This window comes from Trifolium pratense, linkage group LG4, assembly GCF_020283565.1.
Source record: "Trifolium pratense cultivar HEN17-A07 linkage group LG4, ARS_RC_1.1, whole genome shotgun sequence".
In the NCBI taxonomy this organism is placed as follows: domain Eukaryota; kingdom Viridiplantae; phylum Streptophyta; class Magnoliopsida; order Fabales; family Fabaceae; genus Trifolium; species Trifolium pratense.
This window is the reverse complement of record NC_060062.1, coordinates 2,029,266-2,054,815: the sequence shown is the minus strand read 5'-3', so window position 1 is coordinate 2,054,815 and position 25,550 is coordinate 2,029,266. Positions and strand designations below refer to the sequence as shown.

Sequence of the window (25,550 nt, the reverse complement as noted above, 5' to 3'; positions counted from 1 at the left end):
GCTCCCTCAAATGATAGTCAACTTGATAAAGTGTTAGAAAATGCAGTTAGGAGTGAAAAGTCAGAACATGCATTGAAATTTCTAAGATGTTTGGCAGGGAGAATAGTTGTGTTCACATTTCTATTGAAATCTAAAGCTGAAAAATGAATATTAAAACTGAATATTTTTGGAGCGATTATTAGATATTACATGCTCCAAAGTCCAGTAGTATTTGAAAATGGAAAAGTATCCCATGCTGAATGTTAGCAGCCAACACTCGGTGGGATTTAGTCTCACATCGGATAGATAGGATTCTTGAGAAGAGTTTATAAAGAGGAGGCAATCCTCACCTTACAAGCCAGTTTTATAAGGATGAGTTAGGCCTCGATATTCGTGACATGGTATCAGAGCCTATCGGGTAGGGGGTGTGTTAGTAGCCAACACTCGGTGGGATTTAGTCCCACATCGGATAGATAGGATTCTTGAGAAGAGAAGAGTTTATAAAGAGGAGGCAATCCTCACCTTACAAGCCGGTTTTGTAAGGATGAGTTAGGCCTCGATATTCGTGACACTGAATACACACTATTGACGTCGAACCGGTGTGACTGTATGAGGTGCATATATTAATGTCTTTTTCAAAGCTTATCTTTCATTTCATATCTCGAGCTTTCAAAGTCGTCCCCATTAAGTACGTTCGAAACTAATCAATATATGAAAAAATTTCAACAAGCCACTGCGATCATGACTTTGGGTATTTGGGTTATTATTTCATTTGAATTTTTATCTCTAAACCGGTAAAAGCGATGCGTATTTTATATATTGATCTCACAAAGGATCGTGGCCGATGAACGTTTCTTCGCACGATAGATCAGAAGGGGTGTATCTACAATATACTACGACGCTCAAGTAAGTATTTGCGCGAAGTGAAAATTTTGAGTAAAAAATAAGATATATGTCCCATGCATAAGGATATATATAGTCCACATGGAAGAGCCAATGACATCAATGTAAGGACGGATCTTGTGGATAAAATATCATAATTGATAATAAACGCCAATCAATCTAATGTCGACTGTTATAGAAGTGCAATTGGGTCGATATTCAACCCCGGCTTCTGTATATAACGCCATTTTTCCATGTTGCTGATTTCAAAAGACGAAGTTCATCACAAGGATAATAATCAGTTTCTATAGTGAATAAGGACTTGAACTGAAGCAGCCACGCCATGGATGACTGATGATCAATATTAATGGCTGCAGTTTTTGTGGAAAGTAGTTTTAGCTGAAAGAAAGAAATAAAACCAAGCCAATTGGGTTCATTAGGCCATAGTCAACTTAAGAAAGTGTTAGAAAATGCAGTTAGGAGTGAAAAGTCAGAACATGCATTGAACTTTCTAAGATGTTTGGCAGGGAGAATAGTTGTGTTAGACAGCGTGGATACTTCTAGCTTGACTTTGCCAAGATATTAAGAGACATAATATCTATTACTTGTGACACATGTTTTAGTGTGACAAGGTCTAACATTTAATATTCACAATTCAACAGGCCTTGAATTTGAGAGATCCTTGTCACACTAATGTTCCTATTAATCCGATGCGCGACTCTTGAATTTGAGAGATCCTCGAACCCATTTTATACACTAATGTTAGACCTTGTCACACTAATTCTCTATATAAAATAGGAACATTAGTGTGACAAAGTCTAACATTTAATATTCGCAATGTCTATAACATTTAATCCTGGTATGCAATTGTGGCAGCATCTCAATCAGCAAAAGGGAATCAGGGCCTTGCTCTCAGTTCTAATCAATGATTAATTGACAAGGTCATTTTGAGCATTTCTTGTTTATTTATTTTACACATTTCATGGCACAGAAGCAAATTAATTGACAAAGGTGGTTGGTGGTATCTTCATAGCATTAAGAGTTTCTATGATATGCCATATGTGATGTAAATTTGACAGAGCTCTATATTGCAACATAATAACTGTCATTCTTATTCGATCTCACCTATTTCGCAACTTACAAACTGTCAGTCTGTTATAGACTAATTATTTTTGTTAAAAAAATTGTTGCAATGTTTTCTGTGACAGCTAACAGATTCTTTGAGCAGGTTATAGTTTGGAAGAATAATATTTTCACTATATCATCCAGCAACAAAGGCATACCAATGCTGCTAATTACTGAACATATAAATGATGATGCATGTGTGAGGCAATCGCAGAAAATCAAGAATACATAAATAATGGTATAATCGAAAGTTTGATGTAAATGCAAAACTAGTACAACAAGGACAGAACAATTATGCATCATTGGCTTCTTACAACTCATGTTGTAGCACAATACATTCACTTTACAAAATTACAACCTGAATTGAAACTAAATAGATCAAAATTACAGGAAATAATCACAACAATAAAACTAGGACATTGGCACCATCTGGTTCATGGTTGAACCACTAGTCCTCCTCACTCCAGTCCTCCTCCTGTTCACTCTTCTCTTAGGCTGACCACCAAATAACATCACAAGCCATCTTGGCTTTCCAATTAAAAACACAACATAACCAAGGCCTATTCCAATCACAAATCCACATCCATATCCAATTGCCACTGGTTTCCATCCAAATTCAAATTTCTCTTCGCTCCTAAAGTTGCTGGCTGAAGGTGGAGAATGTTGTTCAATTCTACATTTCTTTGACAAGGGAAATCCACATAATCCTATGTTTCCTTCATAGGAATCATTTGAAAATGTATTGAACTGCTTACCTTGAGGTATGTCTCCAATTAGATGGTTATAGGAAAGATTCAAGACTTCAAGACTGTTCAGATTGGTTAACTCTGCAGGAATCACTCCGGTGAGTATATTTGAGGAAAGATCCAATGACTCCATGCTTGACAAGTTTCCTATGGATTGAGGGATAGGACCGGTGAGTCTGTTATGGGAAAGGTTAAGCCCTTTGAGTGCCTGAAGCTCTCCAATAAAATTTGGAATCTCTCCTTCAAAATTGTTTTGAGATAGATCAATGTTCGCAAAGGCTATTGAAATTTTCACCATCACAATGTTGTTTCCTTTCATTGTCATACTCACAGAATCATAGTATGTCATGCCACCTTCTTCCATCTTTTCGATGTATTGCGAGCTTTGTTCTCCAAATTGAATAATATTTTTCATGAAATATCCAAAATTTTGTATGTAGGCTTTTGGTAAAGGGCCACTGAAGTTATTGCTTGAAATATCAAAAATACTTAAACTAGGAAACGGATCCTTGATATTTATATTAGCAACGGGACCATACAACTTATTCTCTCGCAAAACCAATACTTCCAAATATTGCATTGTTTGAATCCAATATGGAAAATGGTCTTCTATTTTGTTGCTACCAAGATTTAAAGCCTCTAGCTGCTCACAGTTCAACAAAGATTTAGGCAAATCGCCTTCTAATAGGTTGCCATTTAGATTCAGAGTACGAAGGTGGCAGTCCTGTGAAAAGTTACTTGGTATAGTGCCATAAAATTTGTTCATTTGTAGATCTAAAACTACAAGGAATGATAAATTAGCAAGACATTGTGGAATGGTACCTGTCAATTTGTTGTGTGCCAAATTGAGCAATACAAGGGAACTTTTATTGCAAATTGACAAAAATATGTCACCAGCTAGTAAGTTAAAACTAAGATCAAGGCTATATAGGTTTTGCCAGTGATTCCTTGAAAATTCGTCCATTGATGTGAACAGGTTATGAGAGAGCCCTAACAATTGTAATGAATCAATTTCAAGCAACCAATTAGGCACGCTTCCAAAAAGTTTGTTATTGGACAAATCAAGATATCTCAAACGAGGGAATTTTCCTGATGATAATTTTGAAAAACCAATCAAACCGACAGAAGACAATTCCAATTTTGATAAGATAGAGAAATTGTAATTGACATTGGATTCAAAGTTTAGTGATAATTGACTATTGTGTGAAAGGGACAGTGAAAACAATTTTTGAAGTTTGGAGAAGTGTTGAAAATTGACAACACTACTCAAGTTGTTTGATGATAGACATAGTACAGTTAGGTTCGCAAGATTGAAAATAGATTCTGGAATATTGCCTTGTAGTTTGTTGTTGCATAGGTTTAGATACCACAAAGAATATGATGAAAATGCACTTATATATCCTGTAAATTGATTAGTTGATAGATCCAACAAACTCAAAGATGGTAAAGATAAACACCATGAAGGAAATTTTCCACTTAGTAAGTTGTTATTTAATACTAATGAACCTAATTTTTGGAAACCTGTTATTTTGTTGGGTAGAAGACCCTTCAATTTATTATGAGAACAATCTAAGTAATCAAGTTGAGACAAGCTAAACAATGAAGGTGGGATTTGTCCTTCTAATCTATTATAATATAGATCGAGTTCTTGTAATTTGGTTAATCCGTCAAACACATTTGGAATTTGACCACTAAGTGAATTCGATGAAAGGTCCAACTTAATGAGATATTGAAGGTTTGAAAGTGATGTTGGCAACACACCTACAATTTGGTTACTGCTCAAATCTAATTCTTGAAATCTGTTTGATTGGAGAAATACATTTGGAATTTGACCACTTATCAATAAATTATCTCTAAGAGACAAAATAGTTAGACTTGGATGGGTTAAAAGTGAGGATGGGATCGAACCCTTAAGGATGTTCTCAATGAGACTTAAGGAAGTAAGATATGTGAGGTTAGAGAAAGAAAGAGGAATTGGCCCTGTGAACAAACAATATGAAAGATCCAAGATTCTAAGAGAAGTGCTACAACTCAAATTTGGAAGGTGGCCTTGAAGGTTATTTATTGACATATCTAACTCTTGAATACTTGGTAAACAAAGAATGTTATTTTTCCAATTTCCATGTAATCGTGTTCTTTGAAGACTAAGACTAATCAAAGAGGATGATTGATTGAAGATCAAATTCAACAAGTTTGGATTGATTGAAGACATATTTGTTTCATCCAAAAATAAATCTTCTAAAACTGTTGCATTTTGCACAAGGCTTTTCAAAGTAGATTCTTTCCAAATTAACTCATCATTTTTAGAAAGATGAAGTGACGTTAATTTGGAAAGGTGTGAGATTTGAGGAGGAATTTCACCTTGAAAGTTACTTGAAGACAAGTCCAGATGTCTAAGACTTTTGAATCCACTAAACTGAGAATGAAAATTGGTGCCAGAGAAATCATTGTAAGAAAGGTTGAGTGATTGGAGGTGAGAAAGACGAAAAAGGGTTGAGTGATTAGGAGAAATATTACCTTGAAGACTTTCACAGCCAAGGTTGAGACCAATCACATGACCAGAGACACTGTCACATGTGACACCATGCCATGAGCAACAACTTGTCCCATTTTTCCATGTTGCTGTTTTCTGAGGTTGTTCCTTACAAGCATACCTGGTTTTATATATAGTGAAGGAGGACTTGAATTGAAGCAAGGCATAGCTATCTTCAGGATGACATAACAAATTAGAAGAAGATGAAGATAAGGATGGGAAATGGAAGAGCAAAATATGAAAATACAGAAGAAACAACCTCATGATGGTAAGAAGTGTTAAAAAGTTTATTGCATGAAATATATATTTATAGTCAAATTGAAAGTTTATACTAAAATTTCTTTGACTTGGAAGTTCTTCAAAGATTGAACCATGTCAAAATTTCTAGCTTATCTTTTTGAAAATATTTATTTATTATGCTACTGTATTATTAAAAGCGGCCGGCCTATATATATCACCCAAACTCAACTATATAAATTTGAATCCTAATAGTACCCCACATCTCTATATAAGATTGTCAAGCATGATATCATCCAACAGAGAAAGAAAACCATATATATGATAATATAACCTCTCCATTCTTTCATCTGTTGGCACTATTCAAATGACATTTACTGATTCTGTTGGCATCACCCAATCACATGAAGGTCACTAGTAGTAACAACCTATAATTTCTTATGTGTTAGTATTTGACTGACAGTTATCACGGAAAATAATGGTTTGAACAATTCCACTTTGCTATAGTAACTAGTAAAAGACCGGTGTATTCGCACAGGTCGCATAACATTACCCATAATTATTAATTTTGCAGTAAACTCCAAATTGTATATTCAAATTTCTTATCTTACATGCATTACCAAATTACCATGCTATCTTAAATAAATTGTAATCTAAAATCCAATTTTCCCACAAATTTGGCATGACCTAATATATAGGGCCTGATTGTTTGAGATTTTAAAAAAAAATATTTTTTTAAAAAAAAATCATTTTCAAGAAAATCATTTTTTTAGAGATTTTGAAAAGAATCTAAAGCTATTTGCCATTTGTTTAAAAACATTAAAATCTATTTTTTTAAGATGGTGAGGGATGATGAACGATAAAAAAAATGGATTTTGATAAAAGCTATTGAAAATAGATTCTCATTTTGATGGAAAAAATGATTTTTTTTAGTAAAATGATTTTTGAAAAAATCTGAAACAAACACAAGTAAGATAAAAAAAAATAGATTTTTTTGGTGAAAAATCTGAAACAAACACGCCCATAATTGATCTAAAATAACTAAAAGTAAGGAAAACTCATATGAGTATTCAAATGACCCAATAGATAGGTTCACAAAAACCTCACATTATGCGATATGAATCAAACCCTAAATTGAATTAAAAAAGAACAAAAATGGATTGCAATATGCAATAACGAAAATGAGAAGATGAAATGAGGAAAAAATAATACCTTTCTTTTCTCTTTCGATTTTGATTAGGAGATAGAAGAAAAAGAAACAAATGTCGACAAAGAAGAATAAGAGAGATCTAAGAAAATTGAAACCTTTCTTCTCTTTTCCTCTCCGATTTTTCTCTCATGTTTTCCCTCATTTTCTTAATCTAATGGTTGATTTTTCTGTATTCTTAATCCAACCTGAGATTAGGAAAAGAAGAGAAAACATAGGAAAAAATGGGAGAGATCCAAATCCGGAAGAATGGAAGGAGAGATCCAAATCCAAATCCAAAACCCTTGCGTTGCGTGTTTCAATGTCTGGAATAGTGTGAAGATTGGCTTTGTTAGAATTAAAATTGAAGAGTACTACAACAAGTATAAAATCTACCTTTTCTTCAAAAAAATAACAAATATAAAATCTACCTAATCACAATTGAATTTAATTTATGTGCACCGTTAGTTTAAAGTTATTTTGCACATGCGTTCAATAATATATTGACACACATTATGTATGGTAATTAAAAAACATTCATGAAATGACGTGGTAACCCGTCATTAGATGTATGTGTAAAAAAAAATTTATACCCATAATGCACAACAATTAAACTCATCACAATTAACTTGCAAAAAGACATAGTAGTATTAGTGGAATAATAATGTATGTAATGTAATTAAATTTTTTCGTAAACTAAACATATCCTCCACGCGCAACTGCGAAGACTAATACTCGAGATAACTGAGATTTGTAATGTAATTAATTTTATTATTGTATATAAGTATATTGTTTTTTTTTTTGGACGAAGTATATTGTTATTTGTCAACAAAAAAAAATACTATAAGTATTTCGTACATCTTTAATTATAAGTAAAAGTCAACTTTTTAGATTTATTGAATAACTGATGTATTTGTATATTAATTATAGACCAAATACATCAATTAAGGATGAAAGGGTTTGTAAAAAAAAAATGGATGAAAGGGTTTGTAAAAAAAAACAAGAAGATGAAAGGTGAATAAGTGGAGTGTCCGGTGTTCGAACTTCAGCTACTGCAAATTTTCATTTTTTCTATCAACCGAGCTAAACTCACGGGAAAAAAATTTCATTTTTAATGATTAAGTTTTTGTACTTACTCCAAATATTAACCATTGATCTTAATAATATTTTGCTTAAAAAAAATCTTAATATTATTCAAACGTTGTGATTATTATTTAAATAAAGAAAAAACCGTTGTGATTATTATTAGCAATAAATAGAGACACACATGAGGCAGAAAAGACACGTAATAAAATCACGAGTTTCATGAGTAAGAAATTTTGTCTAAAATATCTACTTCATTTCCTCATTGTTTTAGTGCATGAGAGACATCGAAGAAACTTTATTCAGTTAATTATCATTGATCGATATGCTCGATATTGTTGTTTATTAATTGTCAAACCTATTATGTTGTGTCAGATGTAGTTACATTTGTCCATACTAAGATGTCGTGACAAGTGTGTCCATGAGAAATTTGACAAGCTCCTTGACCTCTTCGCATCCTCAAAACTCTAGGCTTCTATGTTTTTGCACTAATTATATTTTAGATTGTTTCTTTTAATTACGCACATTCAAACTATGGTTTTTTGATTATGTATTTTGTTTGTTTGGATATTTTTTTTAGTATGTTCTTGATTTCACAACGTAGTTTTCTTTTTTTCCTTTCATAAACTTAACGAAAACAAGTAAGTAAAGAAGCAGAAAATTGAAAAACAAGGAAACAAATTTTTTATTAATACTGAAAATCTATTACATATGAACCTAAGAATCTACTTCATCTGATTCTTCATGCTCTGAAGGTTTCTTCTCAGATTCTTCAGGCTCTAGTGTAGTGACAAGTGTGTGAACATCTGTCTAGCTGAGTCAATTAGTTGGTTAGTTAGACAATTACACATTTTGTTAGTTTGTTACTTAGAGAGTAAGCTACACTACACTGTATAGTTTATAAATACAGATATATACTCTTATTTGTGTACCACTTCATTATCACTTCATTGTAACTCACAATTACTCTCAAATTAATAAAGAATTCTTTTTTCTCTCTTCTCCTTCATCTCTCTCAAATCACAAAGTGTGTGTGTCTGGTTTTGCTTCAACATTTGTTCCAACAGATATAAATGTGCAATTCATATAAGGTTTTTAAAGTATCTAAAGGGAATTCGCCGATTATATTATTTTTCTACGGTTTGTATAAATTGGTGGAAATAATTTAAAATAAATGTAACAAAGTAATTTTTTCATGTAATTTGACCGAATGAATGTGTAAAAAATGTTTTATACATGAATGTATAATAATGAATCTATTTAAACGATTTTATCATTTCTCTGCCATATATCATTGTAAATTTTATTTTAAGACAATTTACTTCAAAATTAAACTTCTTTATCTTTTTTTAAAGTATTTATAGGTGTACCAAAAAAAAAACTATTTATAGGAAATTTCTTTAAAAATAAAAAGTATTTATAAAAAAGAAACACATTGATTATTTTTTGGTCCAACAATAACAAACAGATACCAAGGTTCTTCTTCTCAGCTGCATTTTCTCTGTTGACTCTGTTTTTCTTCAACCTCGTTCTTATTCTCCATTGATTCTCCTTATTCAACAACACTACATACATGAAGATTCTTTCAAGGCTCCAAGGTTTTTATTTGCTTCCTTCTTCTCCTTTCATTCAATGTCTTTCTTATTATCGCCCATACTCTCATTCACTTGTTACAACTTTACAATCTGAAATCTCAATTTTTATTATTGTTGATATTGTTATTGTTGTTGTTTCAGTTGTCAAGTTTCGATTTTTTCTTAAATGTGATAAAATCGACCCTTTATCCAAGAGGTTCTCATCATCATTTTCAAATGGGTCTTCTTTTTCGTCTTCTGAAACGGATTGGAATGGGAAAGTTAAACCCTTTATGGATGATGGTTACCAAGAAAATGCAGCAAAGATTGTTGGAGTGATGGTATGAGAAAGACGGTGTATGATGTATGTGGGGTTTTGGAAAATGGTTCATGGGGACCTGCTGTTGAGGATGCACTCAACTCGTTCGATGAAATGTTTCAACCAGAAGTTATTGTTGGAGTGATGAAGAGGTTGAATGATGTGAATGTTGCATTTCAGTATTTTAGGTGGGTGGAGGGGAAAACGGAACAAGGGAATTGTGCAGAAGTTTATAATTCATTTCTCATGGTTATGGCTCGGACTTGAAACTTGGAGTATTTGGAACAGATTCTTGAAGAAATAAGTGTGGCTGGATTTGGTATCTCCAATCATGTTTGTATAGAACTGGTTACGAGTTTTGTCAGATCGCATAAGCTAAAAGAAGCTTTTGGTGTTATTGAAACAATGAGGAAGTTCAAGTTTCGCCCTGCATTTTCGGCTTACACTACACTGATTGGTGCCCTCTCTGAGGCAAATATACCTGATCCTATGCTTACTCTCTTTCACCAAATGCAGGAATTAGGTTATGAAGCAAATGTGCATCTTTTTACAACGCTTGTTCGTGTGTTTGCCAGGGAGGTTTGCATAGATGTGACATATCTATGGAAGTTGGCCTTCAAGGATGTAATTATGTGACATATCTAGCTTTTGAATTCTTAGAACATTTTTTGCCAAAATTCCACTTAATCCTGTTCTTTGAAGACTAAGACTTGCCAAAGAGGAAGATTGATTGAAGATCAAATCCATAAAGTTGAGATTGATTGAAGACATATTTGTTTCATCCAAAAACAGCTCTCTCAAATTTGTTGCATTTTGCACAAGCCTTTTTAAGGCGGTTTCTTCCCAAACTAACCCATTCCCAGATAGATGGAGTGATTATAATTTGGAAAGGTGTGATATTTTTGTTGGAAATTCACCAATCACCATATAAGTTACTGTTAGACAAGTCAAGATGTGTAAGACTCGGAAACTCACCAAACTTAGAAGGAAAATAAGTGTGGGAGAAATCATTGTAAGAAAGGTTGAGTGTTTGAAGATGAGAAAGATTGAAAAGCGTACTGTTAGAATGAATATCACCTTGAAGGCCTTCACAGCAAAGGTTGGGACCTATCACATAACCAGAGATGGTGTGATGGTGTCACCGTCACAGGTGACACCATGCCATAAACAGCAATCAGTGCCATTTTTCTGTTTTCAGAAGACGAAGTTCTAATCAGTGGGATACTTCAACAGTGGTATGCAATTGTGGCAGCATATCAATCAGCAAAAGGGAATCAGGGGCCTTGCTCTCAGTTCTAATCAAAGATTAATTGACAAGGTCATTATGAGCCTTTCTTGTTTATTTATTTTACACATTTTATGTCACAGAAGCAAATTTATTGGTTAGCTAACAACAAAAGTGGTTTAGTATCATCATAGCATTAAGAATTTCCATGATATGCCATATGTCATGTAAATTTGACAGCTATATTTTGCAACTTACTAACTATCATTCTTATTCAATCTCACCTATTTCGCAACTTACAAACTGTCGTTCACTATATCTTCCAGCAACAAAGGCGTGTCAATGCTGCTAAGTACTGAACATATAAATGATAATGCATGTGTGAGGCAATGCCAGAAAATCAAGAATAAATAATGGTAATAGCAAAAGTTTGATGTAAATGCAAAACTAGTACAACAAGGACAGAACTATTATGCATCATTGGCTTCATACAACTCGTGTTGTAGCACAATACATTCACTATACAAACTTACAACCTGAATTAAAACTAACTAGATCAAATAAGAGTAGGTAAAAACTAACACAGTAGAGAAACTAATCACAACAATAAAACTAGGACATTGGCACCATCTGGTTCATGGTTGAACCACTAGTCCTCCTCACTCCAGTCCTCCTCCTGTTCACTCTTCTCTTAGGCTGACCACCAAATATCATCACAAGCCATCTTGGCTTTCCAATTAAAAACACGAAATATCCGAGGCCTATTCCAAACACTGTTCCACATCCATATCCAATAGCCACTGGTTTCCACCCAAATCCAAATTTCTCTTCACTCCAAAAGTTGTTGGTTGAAGGTGGAGAGTGTTCTTCTGGTCCACATTTCTTGGACAAGGGAAATCCACATAACCCTATGTTTCCTTCATAGGAATCATTTGAAAATGTATTGAACTGCTTACCTTGAGGTATTTCTCCCATTAGATGGTTATAGGAAAGATTCAATACTCCAAGACCGTTCAGATTGGTTAATTCTGAAGGAATCACACCACTGAGCATATTTGAGGAAAGATCCAATGATTCCATGTTTGACAAGTTTCCTATGGATTGGGGAATAGGACCGGTGAGCCTGTTTTGAGAAAGGTTAAGCCCTTTGAGTGAACGAAGCTCTCCAATAAAATTTGGAATCTCTCCATCAAACTTGTTTTGAGACAAATCAATGTTTGCAAAGGCTATTGGAATTTTCACCATCACAACATCGTTTCCTTTCACTGTCATAGTCGCGGAATCATAGTATGTCATGTCACCAAGTACCATCCATTCCATGTACTGTGAGATACTATCGTTATCAACTTGAATAACATGTTTCATGCCCACAAAATTTTGTATGTAGGCTTTTGGTAGTGGTCCACTGAAGTTATTGTAGGAAATATCAAAAATAATTAAACTGGGAAATGGATCCTTGATAACTATATTAGCAATGGGACCATACAACTTATTCCCTCGCAAAACCAATACTTCCAAATTTTGCATAGTTTGAATCCAGTATGGAAAATGGTCTTCTAGTTTGTTGCCACCAAGATTTAAAGCCTCCAAGTATTTGCAGTTGGACAAAGAGTTAGGCAAAACGCCTTCTAATAGGTTGCCATTTAGATTTAGAGTACGAAGGTCACAGTACTTTGAAAATTTACTTGGTAAAGTGCCATATAATTTGTTACTTTTTAGATCCAAAACTTGAAGGGATGATAAATTAGCAAGACATTGTGGAATGATACCTGACAATTTGTTGTGTGCCAAGTTGAGCAATTGAAGTGAACTTGTATTGCAAATTGACAAAGAGATGTCACCAGCTAGTAAGTTAAAACTAAGATCAAGGGCGTAGAAGAAGTGCCAATGATTCCTTGAGAATTGGTCCATTGATGTGAACATGTTATGAGAGAGGTCCAAAAATTGTAAGGAATCTATTTCGAGCAACCAATTGGGCACCCTTCCAAAGAGTTTGTTATCGGACAAAGACAGATAATTCAGAGCAGGGAATTTTCTTGATGATAACTTTGAAAATCCAATCAAACCAACAGAAGACAATTCCAATATTGACAGGATAGAAAAATTGTAATTGACATTGGATTCAAAGTTTAGTGATAATTGTCGATTATGTGAAAGGGACAGAAACTCCAAATTGAGAAGTTTGGAAAAGTATTGAAAATCGACCACACCACTCAAGTTGTTTGATGATATCCATAGTGTAGTTAGGTTTGCAAGGCTGAAAATAGATTCTGGAATATTGCCTTCTAGTTTGTTGCCGCACAGTTTTAGATAACGCAAAGAATGTGATGAAATTGCACTTATATTTCCTGTGAATTGATTAGTTGATAGATCCAGTGTTCCCAAAGATGGTAAAGATAAACTCCATGACGGAATGTTTCCACTTAGTAAGTTGTTATTCAGTAATAAATCACCTAAGATTTGGAACGCTGATATTTCCTCGGGTAGAGGACCCTTTAATTTATTATAAGAACAATCTAAGTAATCAAGTTGAGACAAGCTAAACAATGAAGGTGGAATTTGTCCAGCTAATCTATTGTAACCTAGACGGAGTTCTTGTAATTTAGTTAGTCCGTCAAACACATCTGGAATTTGACCACTAAATGAATTCGACGAAAGGTCTAAATTGATAAGATGTTGAAGGTTAGAAAGTGATGTTGGCAACTCACCTCCAATTTTGTTGCCACTCAAATCTAATTGTTGAAATCTATTTGATTTGGGAAATACATTTGGGATTTGACCACTTATGAACAAATTATCTTTGAGAGACAAAAAAGTTAGATGTGGAAGGGTTAAAAGTGAGGATGGGATTGAACCATTAAGGTTGTTCCCAATGAGACTCAAGGATGTAAGATATGTGAGGTTAGAGAAATAAAGAGGAATTGGTCCTTTGAACAAACAATATGAAAGATGCAAGATTCTAAGAGAAGTGCTGTGACTCAAATCTGGAAGTTGGCCTTCAAGGTACTTATTTTCTGACATATATAGCTGTTGAATACTTGGCAAATAAAGAATGTTATTTTTCCAATTTCCACTTAATCCTGTTCTTTTAAGACTAAGACTAATCAAAGAAGAAGATTGATTGAAGATCAAATTCAACAAGTTTGGATTGATTGAAGACATATTTGTTCCTTCCAAATATAACTCTTAAAATTGTTGCATTTTGCACAAGGCTTTTCAAAGTGGTTTCTTTCCAAATTAAGTCATTATAAGATAGATGAAGTGATGTTAATTTAGAAAGATGTGAGATTTGAGGAGGAACTTCACCTTTAAAGCTACAATAAGACAAGTCAAGATGTGTGAGATTCTGAAATCCACCAAACTGAGAATGCAAATTGGAGTTGGAGAAATAATTGTGAGAAAGGTTGAGTGATTTAAGGTGAACAAGATGAAAAAGGGTACTGTTGGGATAAATTTCACCATGAAGACTTTCACAGTCAAGGTTGAGATTGAGACCAATCACATTACCAGAGACAGTGTCACAGGTGACACCATGCCATGAGCAACAATTTGTCCCATTTTTCCATGTTGCTGTTTTCTGAAGTTGTTTCTCACAAGTAATGTCTTTATATGTAGTGAAGGAGGATTTGAATTGAAGCAAGGCATAGCTATCTTCAGGATGACATAACAAATTAGAAGAAGATGAAGAGAAGGATGTGAAATGGAAGAGTAGAATATGCAAATACAGAAGAATCAACCTCATAGTCAATTCAAATTTTGTGAGAAGTGTTAGAAGTTTATTACATGAAATTATAGGAAAGGCAGTATTATATACTTATAGTCGAAAAAAAAATTGAAAGCATCAAATATTTTATTATATAAAAGTATTATCCATGCACAAGAAGTTCAAAAAGGAAACACCTAAGAAGTGTACAAGCAACTACACACTACATACCAAATAATAACAAAGGTCAACACATAGCGGAAGGCAGTATTAAGGTTGTCCTCTATAGTATTGTTTTATACTAAATTTTATTGACTTCGAAGTCTTCTCCAAAGATGGAACCTGTCTTAAAATTTCCAGCTTTTTAATTTATTTGACTGGTTCACTTGCTAAATTAACATAAAACTAATCAAATATCACCGGTATAGATATCTATGGATTGGAGATAAAAATTAGTGATAACAATTTGCATAAAACTGAATTGGATCTAACTCAATCCTACGAAACCGACTTATAGGGTGATAATTGTCTCTATTTTATAAACACATATTCAGGTCATCTTGTAACTGATGTAAGACTTCTTTAACACCCCCCCTCACGACCAGCGCTATTGGGTTTGGGCGCAGATATAAATGGTAGATAATCCGATCAAAAACCTGATAGCAGGCGGTCCAACGCATCATGGAGGAAGCTATGATACCACCTTAGAATTGAGAGTTGACTAACTCAATCCTACAAAATCAACTTGTAAAACGAGTAGTCTCTATTTTATAAACAGATGTTCATGCCATCTCACAACCCATGCGTGACTTCTCTAACAAACCAGGCAAAAATTCTATACTAAGCTTAAGGTAAGTATTAAGTAGCATGTAAATTTTTTACCAATAATAAATCGGTTGAATTCTGCGCCGCTTAAGCAAACGGTCAGAGATTGTCCCACTGGTTCTTCATTGCAACCCTTCATAATTGTTTTTTTTTTTGGGTTTTTCACCACCAGTTGAATCTGGTTCGGGGGTCAGTTCTGGCATCAAGTGATTTCAGCCCCCTCTAGATCGTTGTTGCGGGGGATCCAACCGCGGTCCTCCCTACCAAGTTCAGCGCCAATCACCACTGAACCAACTAACGATTACTAACCCTTCATAATTTCACCATAGCTGCTATTTGACAACAGTGCAAAAAAGGAATGTTAAGATCTTTGCCTTTCCATGACTTGACTTCAATATATAAGGCTTCCCATGGTATCTTTTATCATACAAAGCTACACAATTCTTCATTTTTATCTATATAGGAGGCAACAAAATGAAAGGTTGCAATAATTACTTAGGTTGAAATTCAAATTTACATTTTTGGAAATCAAGGTTTTGTCTTTTTAATATTTGGCATGAGTTTTTCTATAAATAGAGATATACATGAGGTAGAAAAGACACGTAATAAAATCATGAGTTTCATAATAAGAAATTTTGTCTACAATATCTAATTCATTTCTTCATTTCTTTAATGCACAAGAGGCATCAAAGAACATTGTCAAAAAAAAAATAGGCATCAAAGAACTCTATTCAATAAATTATCATTGATCGATATATTTGATAGGTAAATTCTAATATAAATGTGCAATTCATATAATGGTTTTTAAAATATTCACCGATTATACCATTTGTATTCGGTTTGCATAAATGGGTCAAAATAATTTAAAAATAAATGTAACAAAGTAATTTTTTTATGTAATTTGACTAAATAAAGGTGTAAAAATGTTTTATACACGAATTTATAATAATTAATCTATTTAAACTATTTTGTGATTTCTTAACAAATGATCTTTTTTATCTTCTTTATTTTCAAAATTAATCTTCTTTATACTCTTATAATTTTATCTTTATTTAAACTATTAAAGTATTTATAGAGACATCACTGTATGTGGAGGAGTTCAGGTTCTAATATGGAACACTCCACTTATTCACCGGTGAATTTTCTAACCACGAGACTTCTCGACAAAAAGAATAAAGTATTTATAAGAAAATTTATTAAAAAAAAAGTATTCATAAAAAACAAAAACACATTGATTATTTTTTGGTCCAACTATAACAAACAGATACCAAGGTTCTTCTCAGCTGCGTTTTCTTTGTCGACTCTGTTTTTCTTCAACCTCGTTCGTTTTTATTCTATTCTCCATTGATTCTCCTTATTCAACAACACTACATACATGAAGATTCTTTCAAGGCTCCAAGGTATTTATTTTCTTCCTTCTTCTCCTTTAATTCAATGTGTTTCTTATTTTCGCCCATACTCTCATTCACTCGTTACAACTTTTACAATCTGAAATTTCAATTTTTATTGTTTTTGATATTGTTATTGTTGTTGTTTCAGTTGTGAAGTTTCGATTTTTTCTTAAATGTGATAAAATCGACCCTTTATCCAAGAGGTTCTCATCATCATTTTCAAATGGGTCTTCTTTTTCGTCTTCTGAAACGGATTGGAATGGGAAAGTTAAACCCTTTATGGATGATGGTTGCCAAGAAAATGCAGCAAAAATTGATGGTATGAGAAAGACAGTGTATGATGTGTGTGGGGTTTTGGAAAATGGTTCATGGGGACCTGCTATTGAGGATGCACTCAACTCGTTCGATGAAATGTCTCAACCAGAAGTTATTGTTGGAGTGATGAAGAGGTTGAAGGATGTGAATGTTTCATTTCAGTATTTTAGGTGGGTGGAAGGGAAAACTGAACAAGGGAATTGTGCAGAAGTTTATAATGCATTTCTCATGGTTATGGCTCGGACTAGAAACTTGGAGTATTTGGAACAAATTCTTGAAGAAATGAGTGTGGCTGGATTTGGTATCTCCAATCATGTTTGTATAGAACTGGTTACTAGTTTTGTCAGATCGCATAAGCTAAAAGAAGCTTTTGGTGTTATTGAAACAATGAGGAAGTTCAAGTTTCGCCCTGCATTTTCGGCTTACACGACACTGATTGGTGCCCTCGCTGAGGCAAATATACCTGATCCTATGCTTACTCTCTTTCACCAAATGCAGGAAATAGGTTATGAAGCAAATGTGCATCTTTTTACAACGCTTGTTCGCGTGTTTGCCAGGGAGGGTCGCATAGATGCTGCTCTTTCCTTGTTGGAAGAGATGAAGAGCAACTCATTCACTGCTGACCTTGTCCTCTATAATGTATGTATTGACTGTTTTGGTAAAGTTGGTAAGGTGGATATGGCATGGAAATTCTTTCATGAGATGAAGGCACAAGGGCTGATTCCTGACGATGTCACATATACTACCTTGATCGGAGTTCTTTGCAAGGTTGGGAGATTGGATGAAGCTATTGAGCTGTTTGAAGAACTGGATCAAAACAGGAGTGTCCCCTGTGTCTATGCTTATAATACCATGATTATGGGTTATGGTTCAGCTGGGAAATTTGATGAAGCATACAGTTTGCTTGAGAGACAAAAGAGAAAAGGGTGTATACCTAGTGTCATTGCATATAATTGCATTCTAACCTGCTTAGGAAGAAAGGGTAAAATAGATGAAGCATTGAAGATCCTTGAAGAAATGAGACAAGATGCTGCACCCAATCTTACAACCTACAACATTTTAATTGACATGCTTTGTAAAGCAGGAGAACTTGAAGCTGCCCTGAAAGTTCAGGATACCATGAAAGAGGCCGGCTTATTCCCTAATATCATGACTGTAAATATAATGATTGATCGACTATGTAAAGCTCAAAAACTTGATGAAGCTTGCTCCATATTTTTAGGATTGGATCATAAAGTATGCACTCCTGACTCAAGAACATTTTGTTCACTTATTGATGGCTTGGGAAGACGTGGCAGGGTAGATGATGCTTATTGTCTTTATGAAAAGATGTTAGATTCTGATCAAATTCCAAATGTAGTAGTGTATACATCTCTAATTAAGAACTTTTTTAAGTGTGGTAGGAAGGAGGATGGTCACAAAATTTACAAAGAGATGGTGCATAGGGGTTGTTCTCCTGATCTGATGCTTCTTAATTCTTACATGGATTGTGTTTTCAAAGCTGGTGAAGTTGAGAAAGGTAGAGCTTTATTTGAAGAAATAAGGGCTCAAGGTTTAGTTCCTGATGTTCGAAGCTACTCAATTTTAATTCATGGTCTCGTGAAAGCAGGTTTTTCAAAAGAAACATATAAATTATTCTACGAGATGAAGGAACAAGGACTACATTTGGATGTCCTTGCTTACAACACTGTAATCGACGGATTTTGCAAGTCTGGTAAGGTCGATAAAGCATACCAACTGCTGGAGGAAATGAAGACAAAGGGTCTACAACCTACAGTTGTAACATATGGTTCTGTTGTTGATGGACTAGCTAAAATTGATAGGCTTGACGAAGCATATATGTTATTTGAAGAAGCAAAATCAATAGGTGTTGATTTAAATGTAGTTATCTATAGTAGTCTTATTGATGGGTTTGGCAAGGTGGGAAGGATTGATGAAGCATACTTAATTTTGGAGGAGTTGATGCAGAAAGGTCTGACTCCAAACACGTACACATGGAATTGTTTACTTGATGCATTGGTGAAAGCTGAGGAAATTGATGAAGCTCAAGTTTGCTTTCAGAACATGAAAAACCAAAAATGTTCTCCAAATGGAATGACTTACAGCATTATGATAAATGGTCTTTGTATGATTAGAAAGTTTAATAAAGCCTTCGTATTTTGGCAAGAAATGCAGAAAAAAGGGTTAAAACCCAATACTTACACCTATACCACAATGATTGTGGGACTTTCAAGGGCCGGAAATGTTATGGAAGCACGAGGCCTATTTGATAGATTTAAGGCGAGTGGGGGAATACCTGATTCTGCTTGTTATAATGCCATGATAGAAGGATTAAGCTGTGCCAATAAAGCAATGGATGCATATACAGTTTTTGAAGAAACTCGATTAAGAGGATGCCGTGTAAATAGCAAAACATGTGTTGTTCTTTTAGATGCATTGCATAAGGCTGATTGCCTTGAGCAGGCAGCAATTGTTGGCGCTGTCTTAAGGGAAATGGCAAAGTCTCAACATGCTACAAGATTACCCTGAAAATTGGTTGTGTATATTGTACCGATACTGGAATAGAAGTTTAGGTTCTTCTCATTCAATGCCTGCCTTCCAAGTTCCGATTGTTTGATCAGGCAATCTGTAAGACAAAGCCAGAGATTTCCAATGTCACAACGATTTGATAAGGCTAATGGTCCTAGCCTCAGGTAATTCTTACAAATTGCAATAGTTGTCAGGTTTCACAATAACCAATATGTGTGATGAGCTTCCCAGTCGACGACTTGCTATGTGATTCTGATCGAACGAGTTTCTCGGCTTGCAAACAGATATCTTGATGACTTCTATTATGCCCAGTTGAATTCATTTAATAATCTTTCTATATGTGCCTGTTCATTCTTTTCCTTCTATTTTTTTATATGTGCCTTTTTGTTGCCACAACTTTTACTATAGTAAATCAAACTTTCACCATACAGTGCTTTTGATTGGACTATGTATTGTGTATTGACCTTTATCAGCTTAGTAGCAATTTCTTGGCTAATAAGCCTGGCTTGGAGAAAATTCTAAAACTAAAATTCAAGTTTAGTGTTAAGTGAAAAGTCTGTCTAGCTTGTATTATTTATGTTTTCCTGGTTTACAATAACTAATGGTTTAACTCCATCTTAATTTCAAAGTATCACTTCTTCGTGGTCTCTTGGCCTGTGAAAAAATTTCACCTGATAATTGTCATCCTCTTGCATACTCTAAACTTCAAACATGGTGGACGAAAAGCACCTCGAAAAGAGAATGGGAGGTGTTCTGTATTTGTGAAGTAATATACTAATGTTTGCTTGTTAGCTTTTCAAATTATAGCATTCTCTTATTTGTCCGAATCACTAATTCTTAGTAAAAGTGTTGGCATGCTTTCAGATTATGTGTTATCTTTTTAATTTATTTCTCTTATGTTGGAATATTGATATAGTATTATTTGCAGTTGCACTGTCGGATGCTGATGTAATTGAGAGATGACATATTTGATCTCATATGCAGCATGAAAGTATCTTGGCGCCCCGAACGGAAAAAATAATATTCATTTTCAGGTTCAAGTTCAACACAAATCTATTTCTTTGTTACCATGTTTCTCTTATGTTGGAAATGGTGTACAAGCAGCATTTCATGGTAGCAAGTTATTTGTGTAAAAGCAGAAAATAAAATAGCAAATTCTGCCGAGTTATTTTTGAATAAGAAGAATTTGATATATTTACGCTGAGATAGAATTTCATGGTTCAGGTTCAACACAAATCCATTTTTTTGTTACCATTGTTACAATAGAAAATATAATGATCGTTCTTTGTCTTTATTCATGTGAGCAAATGTCATGGCTTCCCTCTGAATTTCATATTTGGATTAATTTATGACGATCCTTGATTATCTGATTTTTAGTTGTATTTTGAATCTACCAAGCTACTGATAAAATTCACATAACATCTTGCTGTATTATATCCTTGTATGTAGGTGTTGGTTAGTTAGCCTTAAACAAGTCCCAAAATTTTATGGCAACCATTTCACAGTGTAGTTTGACAGTCCTAGTTGACACTTGACAGTCCTTATTGTTAAAGTCTTGGGGTTGCAACCAGTAGCAATAGCTTATAGTAGGACTCTGAGTCTTGGCCAAGTTGTTGATATGTAGTTTGTATTTGCTAGTTAGCTATTTGTTGGTCATATCATATCTGAAAGCACAAAAAATTTAAGATTCACTTATCCACCATATGTTCAAGTCAGCGTTGCCAAAATTTGTTTTTATGCGTACTATTATTGGTAGATCACATGATATTGATATTTTCTGTGTCATTTTAGCATGTTTGGTAGGTACTATTATTGGTAGATCACATGATAAGTCAAATTACTTGGTGATTGAGATACTTAGTGAATGAGTAAAATAGACTAATCAAAATCATATTGAAGAATATATGTAGTGTTTGGTTCTTAGCTCTTACCAAATGCCTTTCTTTCAAACTAGATTGACTTCCCTTCCTTTCAATTTTTTGCTCCTTGATCTTATCACCCTCCAGTTACATATCAAAGAAAACATCAATTTATCATTTTCTATACTTTATGTTCAATAGTTCAGAAGAAAAAGAACCCACCATGTTACACAACCCAAACATTAGTTAAGTTTACTTCATGATCCTTTTCCCTCATCTGTTTTAGATATATGGCTTAGTCCAATCATGTGGTAAATTGCTCTCAAGCAACATTAACACAGACACACACAGACACACTTTCCAAATCAAATTCAGTGATATCTCCAATAAATTTGACTGTACCTTTCATATAACATTGAAATTCATTCGTAAAAAAGTTTACTTTTATCAAATTTCAGTGATTTCCGCACACCGCACAGGTCATTTTCTAGTTACTCATGGTTTTGCAAGTTTGCTGATCTTCCTGGACAGATTATGTTTCCTTCTAACTAATCTGTTAGATACCTACTATATGGTTACCAATGGGTCATTTTCTAGTTACTCATGGATTTATTTTGAAAATATGATCATGATTTGTTTTGAAGGCAATTCTTATAATTGTCATGAATTTTATTTTATTGTAGGGAGTATGGCCCAAATGGATATTTCCCTCGTTGTAATTTTTTCATTCTTGCCAATCATACTGAGTTAATAATTTTTTGAAGGAGTATCATTTTTCACTAGTCTTATCAATTGCTTTTTGAGTAGTTAATCTTCTTGCCCTCTTAATTTTTTGAAAATGTAATTTGAAATTGTAGAAAAACGATGTTACACTTAAATTTTACTGTATTATTGGAATATAATGATCTCTTGGCAGCTTTTGACTTGTTTTTTACTCTTGACATAATGAAGACCCCGTCACTGTTGTAGGAAACAGCTTAACCAATATGATAATCATTACACTGGCAGAAATGACAGAAAATGTGACTTGATGCGAAATATGATAATCATTACACCGGCAGAAATGACAAAGAAAATGTGAACAAGTCGCATACGGGAATGGATCCTCTCCCGTGGAGGATTCACCGGAGAAAGTCCAGTTGCCATATCCACCCATCATTTTATTCTTAAAAAATTGGAAGTCCAACTAGCAAAAAAATCAAGGGCCCAGATTTCACTCTATAAAAAAGTGACGGGAGACAATCTGCTTCCGTCGCATACATGTGAAATAAAAATTTGTTAAGTATTAGTTATGGATACCACATGATGCGAACTTACGTACGTGACTTGTTCCCATTAATTGGTTGTTGGATAAATATCCTAAAATTATCAAGCGAGTAGTATTGACATCAGCTAAATTTAAAATAAAATAAAAAATATTGAAAAAATAGATGAAAGATACGTAAAAAGGTGACTAATTTATCGTCTAATGACGCATCAATTTTTAAAAAATGGGTGATTTTTCCTATATTGTTTTCTTAAATAATTAATAAATATATGGTTGAAATTGATTGACATGACTGCATTATCTTGAAAATGCATATGATCCTGTGAGACTTTTGCAAAGATACTTTCATGAATGCATTCTTCTTTAGTTCCTCTTGGATCAAACTATCACTATGGAACCTCACCACCTTCTTTCTAATATTAACTTCGTAGCCTCCTTTCTCTTTGTGTTATTCAAAATAGTTAAAAGATGGAGTTGTCACAATTCCACTGTGAATTTACCACCAGGACCATGGACACTACCCCTCATAGGAAACATACATCAGGTTATCAGTAGTTAATGCACCTAAAACTAGGAGAGGTATCATATATAATAGTTAGTTCACCAGAAATGACCAAAGAGATTATGAAAACAAATGACTTTACCTTTTGTGATAGGCCAAACCTTCTTTTATCCACAATACTTACTTACAATGCTACAGATATTGCTTTCTCTACATATGGAGAACATTGGAGGCAAATACGAAAGATATGTGTTATAGAGCTATTAAATGCAAAGAGTGTCCAATCATTTAGGTCCATAAGAGAAGAAGAGGTTTCAAATCTTGTTAAATCAATATCTGCAAGTGAAGGATCAGTTGTTAATCTCACTCATAAGATTTTGGCAACGACATACGGGATAATAGGGCAGACAGCTTTTGGGAAAAGGAACATACGCCAAGAAGCGTTCAAGCTAGCAATCGACGAAGCATTGACTCTGTTGGGAGGAGTTTTTATTGTTGATTTATATCCTTCTATTAAAATGCTTCAAAGGGTGAGTTGCGCGAAGACCAAAATGGAAAAAGCTCAGAGAGAGCTTGATATAATATTGCAAGACATCATCGATGATCATAAAAGAAGTCACAAAGAAGAAAGCAAGGATGAAGATCTAGTTGATGTTCTTCTCAATATTCAACAAGAAAATTATCACTCACAGCATCCCTTGACCGATGATAATTTGAAGCAGTCATTCAGGTTAGTCTACAACCATACATGTTAACTAGTTTGTTTGTTTTCAGAATTAAATCACTAATTTATAAATTTACAAATGTTTAGAGGTAAAATTTCCTTAATATAAATAAATAATGATCTTACCTAATCAGAGTATTTTGGAGAGAACATCAAATTAATAACTTATTACAGTATTTTTTAGTTGTGTATGCAAATCATTTACAGCACTTGTTCACTGCTGGTGGCGAAACATCGTCAGGGGCTGTCTTATGGGCTACGTCCGAGATGGTGAAGAACCCAAAGGTGATGGAAGAAGCACAAGTTGAGGTAAGAAGAGTGTTTGATGGAAAGGGGTTTGTGGACGAGACAAAGTTGCACCAATTGATATACTTAAAGTCTGTCATCAAAGAAACAATGAGGTTACGACTTACATCCTATCCTACCATTGTTACTTCCAAGAGAAAATAGGGAGAGATGTCAAATCAATGGATATGAGATCCCAGCAAAGACTAGAATTGTTGTCAATGCTTGGGCAATTGGAAGAAATCCGAGGTATCGGATCGAAGCGGATAGTTTTAAACCTGAGAGGTTTGTTAATAGCCTAATTGATTTCAAAGGCACAGACTTTGAATACATACCATTTGGTGCTGGAAGGAGGATGTGTCCTGGCATTGCATTTGCCATACCCAACGTTGAGCTGCCTCTTGCTCAGTTACTTTACAATTTTGATTGGAAGCTTCCCAATGGAATGAAGAATGAAGAACTCAATATGACCGAGTCATTTGGGATTACTGCAGGAAGAAAATATGATCTATGTTTGATTCCTATAACTCGTCGTACTTAATTATTTACAGTAACTAGTTATGAAATTGAAGTCTTCCACTTTGTTACTGTAAATAATTTCAAAATTAATGAGGCTTTGAATTGAAATTAAAGTTAAATGAGACGAGCAGGGTGGTATTGCAATTCCATTATTAATTGTTGAGATGACCATCATATATTTCTGTAGTACAGTAAATTTTTAGAAGTTACTGATACTATAGCTTGTACTCCATAAAATATAATAGTTGTGTACCATAAAATATTTAGAAGTTACTGATACTAGATTGTACTCCATAATCATTTGTATAGGCTTTAAAGGTCATAATCATTTACATGTTGAACAATATGTTTAATTTTTAATCATTTTCAAATGTAGAAGATCAAATCGAAGAGTCACTGATATGTTGATCATTAGAAGTTGAAAGTTTGAAAGAAATAAAAAAAATGTTCAATAATTTGAAGAAAGTCTTAAATGAAAAGAAAAACAATTAGAAAGCTCGTCCTAATTCAATAATGAAAACGAAAATTTTAATCGTTTATGGAGGAAGAAACTGTCTTGGCTTGAACTTCTTGATGGCAGTAGCAAAAATATAGCTACCACTGGTTCTATGAAAGTGGTTAAAGATGGTTTTATGAAAGTGATGGCGAAGTTTGGAATGAGAAGGGCACTGTTGCTTATGATTTCATGGTGGTGTGATTGTTTAGGAAGAGATGGTGTCTGTGTGTGTCTGTGTGTGTGAAA

The 25,550-nt window shown here is 34.0% G+C and overlaps 3 protein-coding genes and 2 pseudogenes across 6 annotated transcripts; 3 read left to right on the top strand and 2 right to left on the bottom strand.

Moving 5' to 3' along the window:
- Positions 1-2,272: 2,272 nt before the first annotated feature.
- Positions 2,273-7,127, bottom strand: LOC123923767 (receptor-like protein 9DC3). 3 transcript variants are annotated; one of them, XM_045976503.1, is made up of 3 exons: positions 6,715-7,127; positions 5,250-5,386; positions 2,273-5,148 (listed from the first exon to the last, which is right to left on the bottom strand). In XM_045976503.1, the coding sequence occupies exon 3, from the start codon at positions 4,942-4,944 to the stop codon at positions 2,398-2,400; it is 2,547 nt and encodes an 848-aa protein (XP_045832459.1). In that variant the 5' UTR covers positions 4,945-5,148; positions 5,250-5,386; positions 6,715-7,127; the 3' UTR covers positions 2,273-2,397. The 3 variants fall into 3 exon arrangements, with proteins under 3 accessions (XP_045832459.1, XP_045832458.1, XP_045832457.1); XM_045976502.1 differs by having other exon boundaries at positions 2,273-5,438; XM_045976501.1 differs by lacking the exon at positions 6,715-7,127 and having other exon boundaries at positions 2,273-6,323.
- Positions 7,128-9,213: 2,086 nt separating this feature from the next.
- On the top strand, positions 9,214-20,888 carry LOC123923770 (pentatricopeptide repeat-containing protein At3g06920). Of its 2 annotated transcripts, none has more exons than XM_045976505.1 (3): positions 9,214-9,369; positions 16,957-19,816; positions 20,581-20,888. In XM_045976505.1, exons 1-2 carry the CDS (start codon positions 9,345-9,347, stop codon positions 19,650-19,652), a joined length of 2,721 nt encoding a protein of 906 aa, XP_045832461.1. In that variant the 5' UTR covers positions 9,214-9,344; the 3' UTR covers positions 19,653-19,816; positions 20,581-20,888. The 2 variants fall into 2 exon arrangements, with proteins under 2 accessions (XP_045832461.1, XP_045832462.1); XM_045976506.1 differs by lacking the exon at positions 9,214-9,369 and adding an exon at positions 16,662-16,817.
- Positions 11,135-14,655, bottom strand: LOC123923768 (annotated as a pseudogene).
- Positions 20,889-23,098: 2,210 nt separating the features above from the next.
- Positions 23,099-24,536, top strand: LOC123923774 (annotated as a pseudogene).
- On the top strand, positions 24,293-24,830 carry LOC123920734 (cytochrome P450 71D10-like). The gene is made up of 2 exons (XM_045973036.1): positions 24,293-24,339; positions 24,446-24,830. The coding sequence occupies exons 1-2, from the start codon at positions 24,293-24,295 to the stop codon at positions 24,828-24,830; spliced, it is 432 nt and encodes a 143-aa protein (XP_045828992.1).
- Positions 24,831-25,550: the final 720 nt, after the last annotated feature.

Bases quoted from the DNA above. Each gene is read 5' to 3' on its own strand.
- LOC123923767 (XM_045976501.1), bottom strand. From the start codon at position 5,529: ATGAGGTTGTTTCTTCTGTATTTTCATATTTTGCTCTTCCATTTCCCA.
- LOC123923770 (XM_045976505.1), top strand. From the start codon at position 9,345: ATGAAGATTCTTTCAAGGCTCCAAG. The intron at 9,370-16,956 runs GTTTTTATTTGC...TTGTTGTTTCAG, and splicing joins GATTCTTTCAAGGCTCCAAG to TTGTGAAGTTTCGATTTTTT.
- LOC123920734 (XM_045973036.1), top strand. From the start codon at position 24,293: ATGGAAGAAGCACAAGTTGAGGTAAGAAGAGTGTTTGATGGAAAGGG. The intron at 24,340-24,445 runs GTTTGTGGACGA...GTTACTTCCAAG, and splicing joins AGAGTGTTTGATGGAAAGGG to AGAAAATAGGGAGAGATGTC.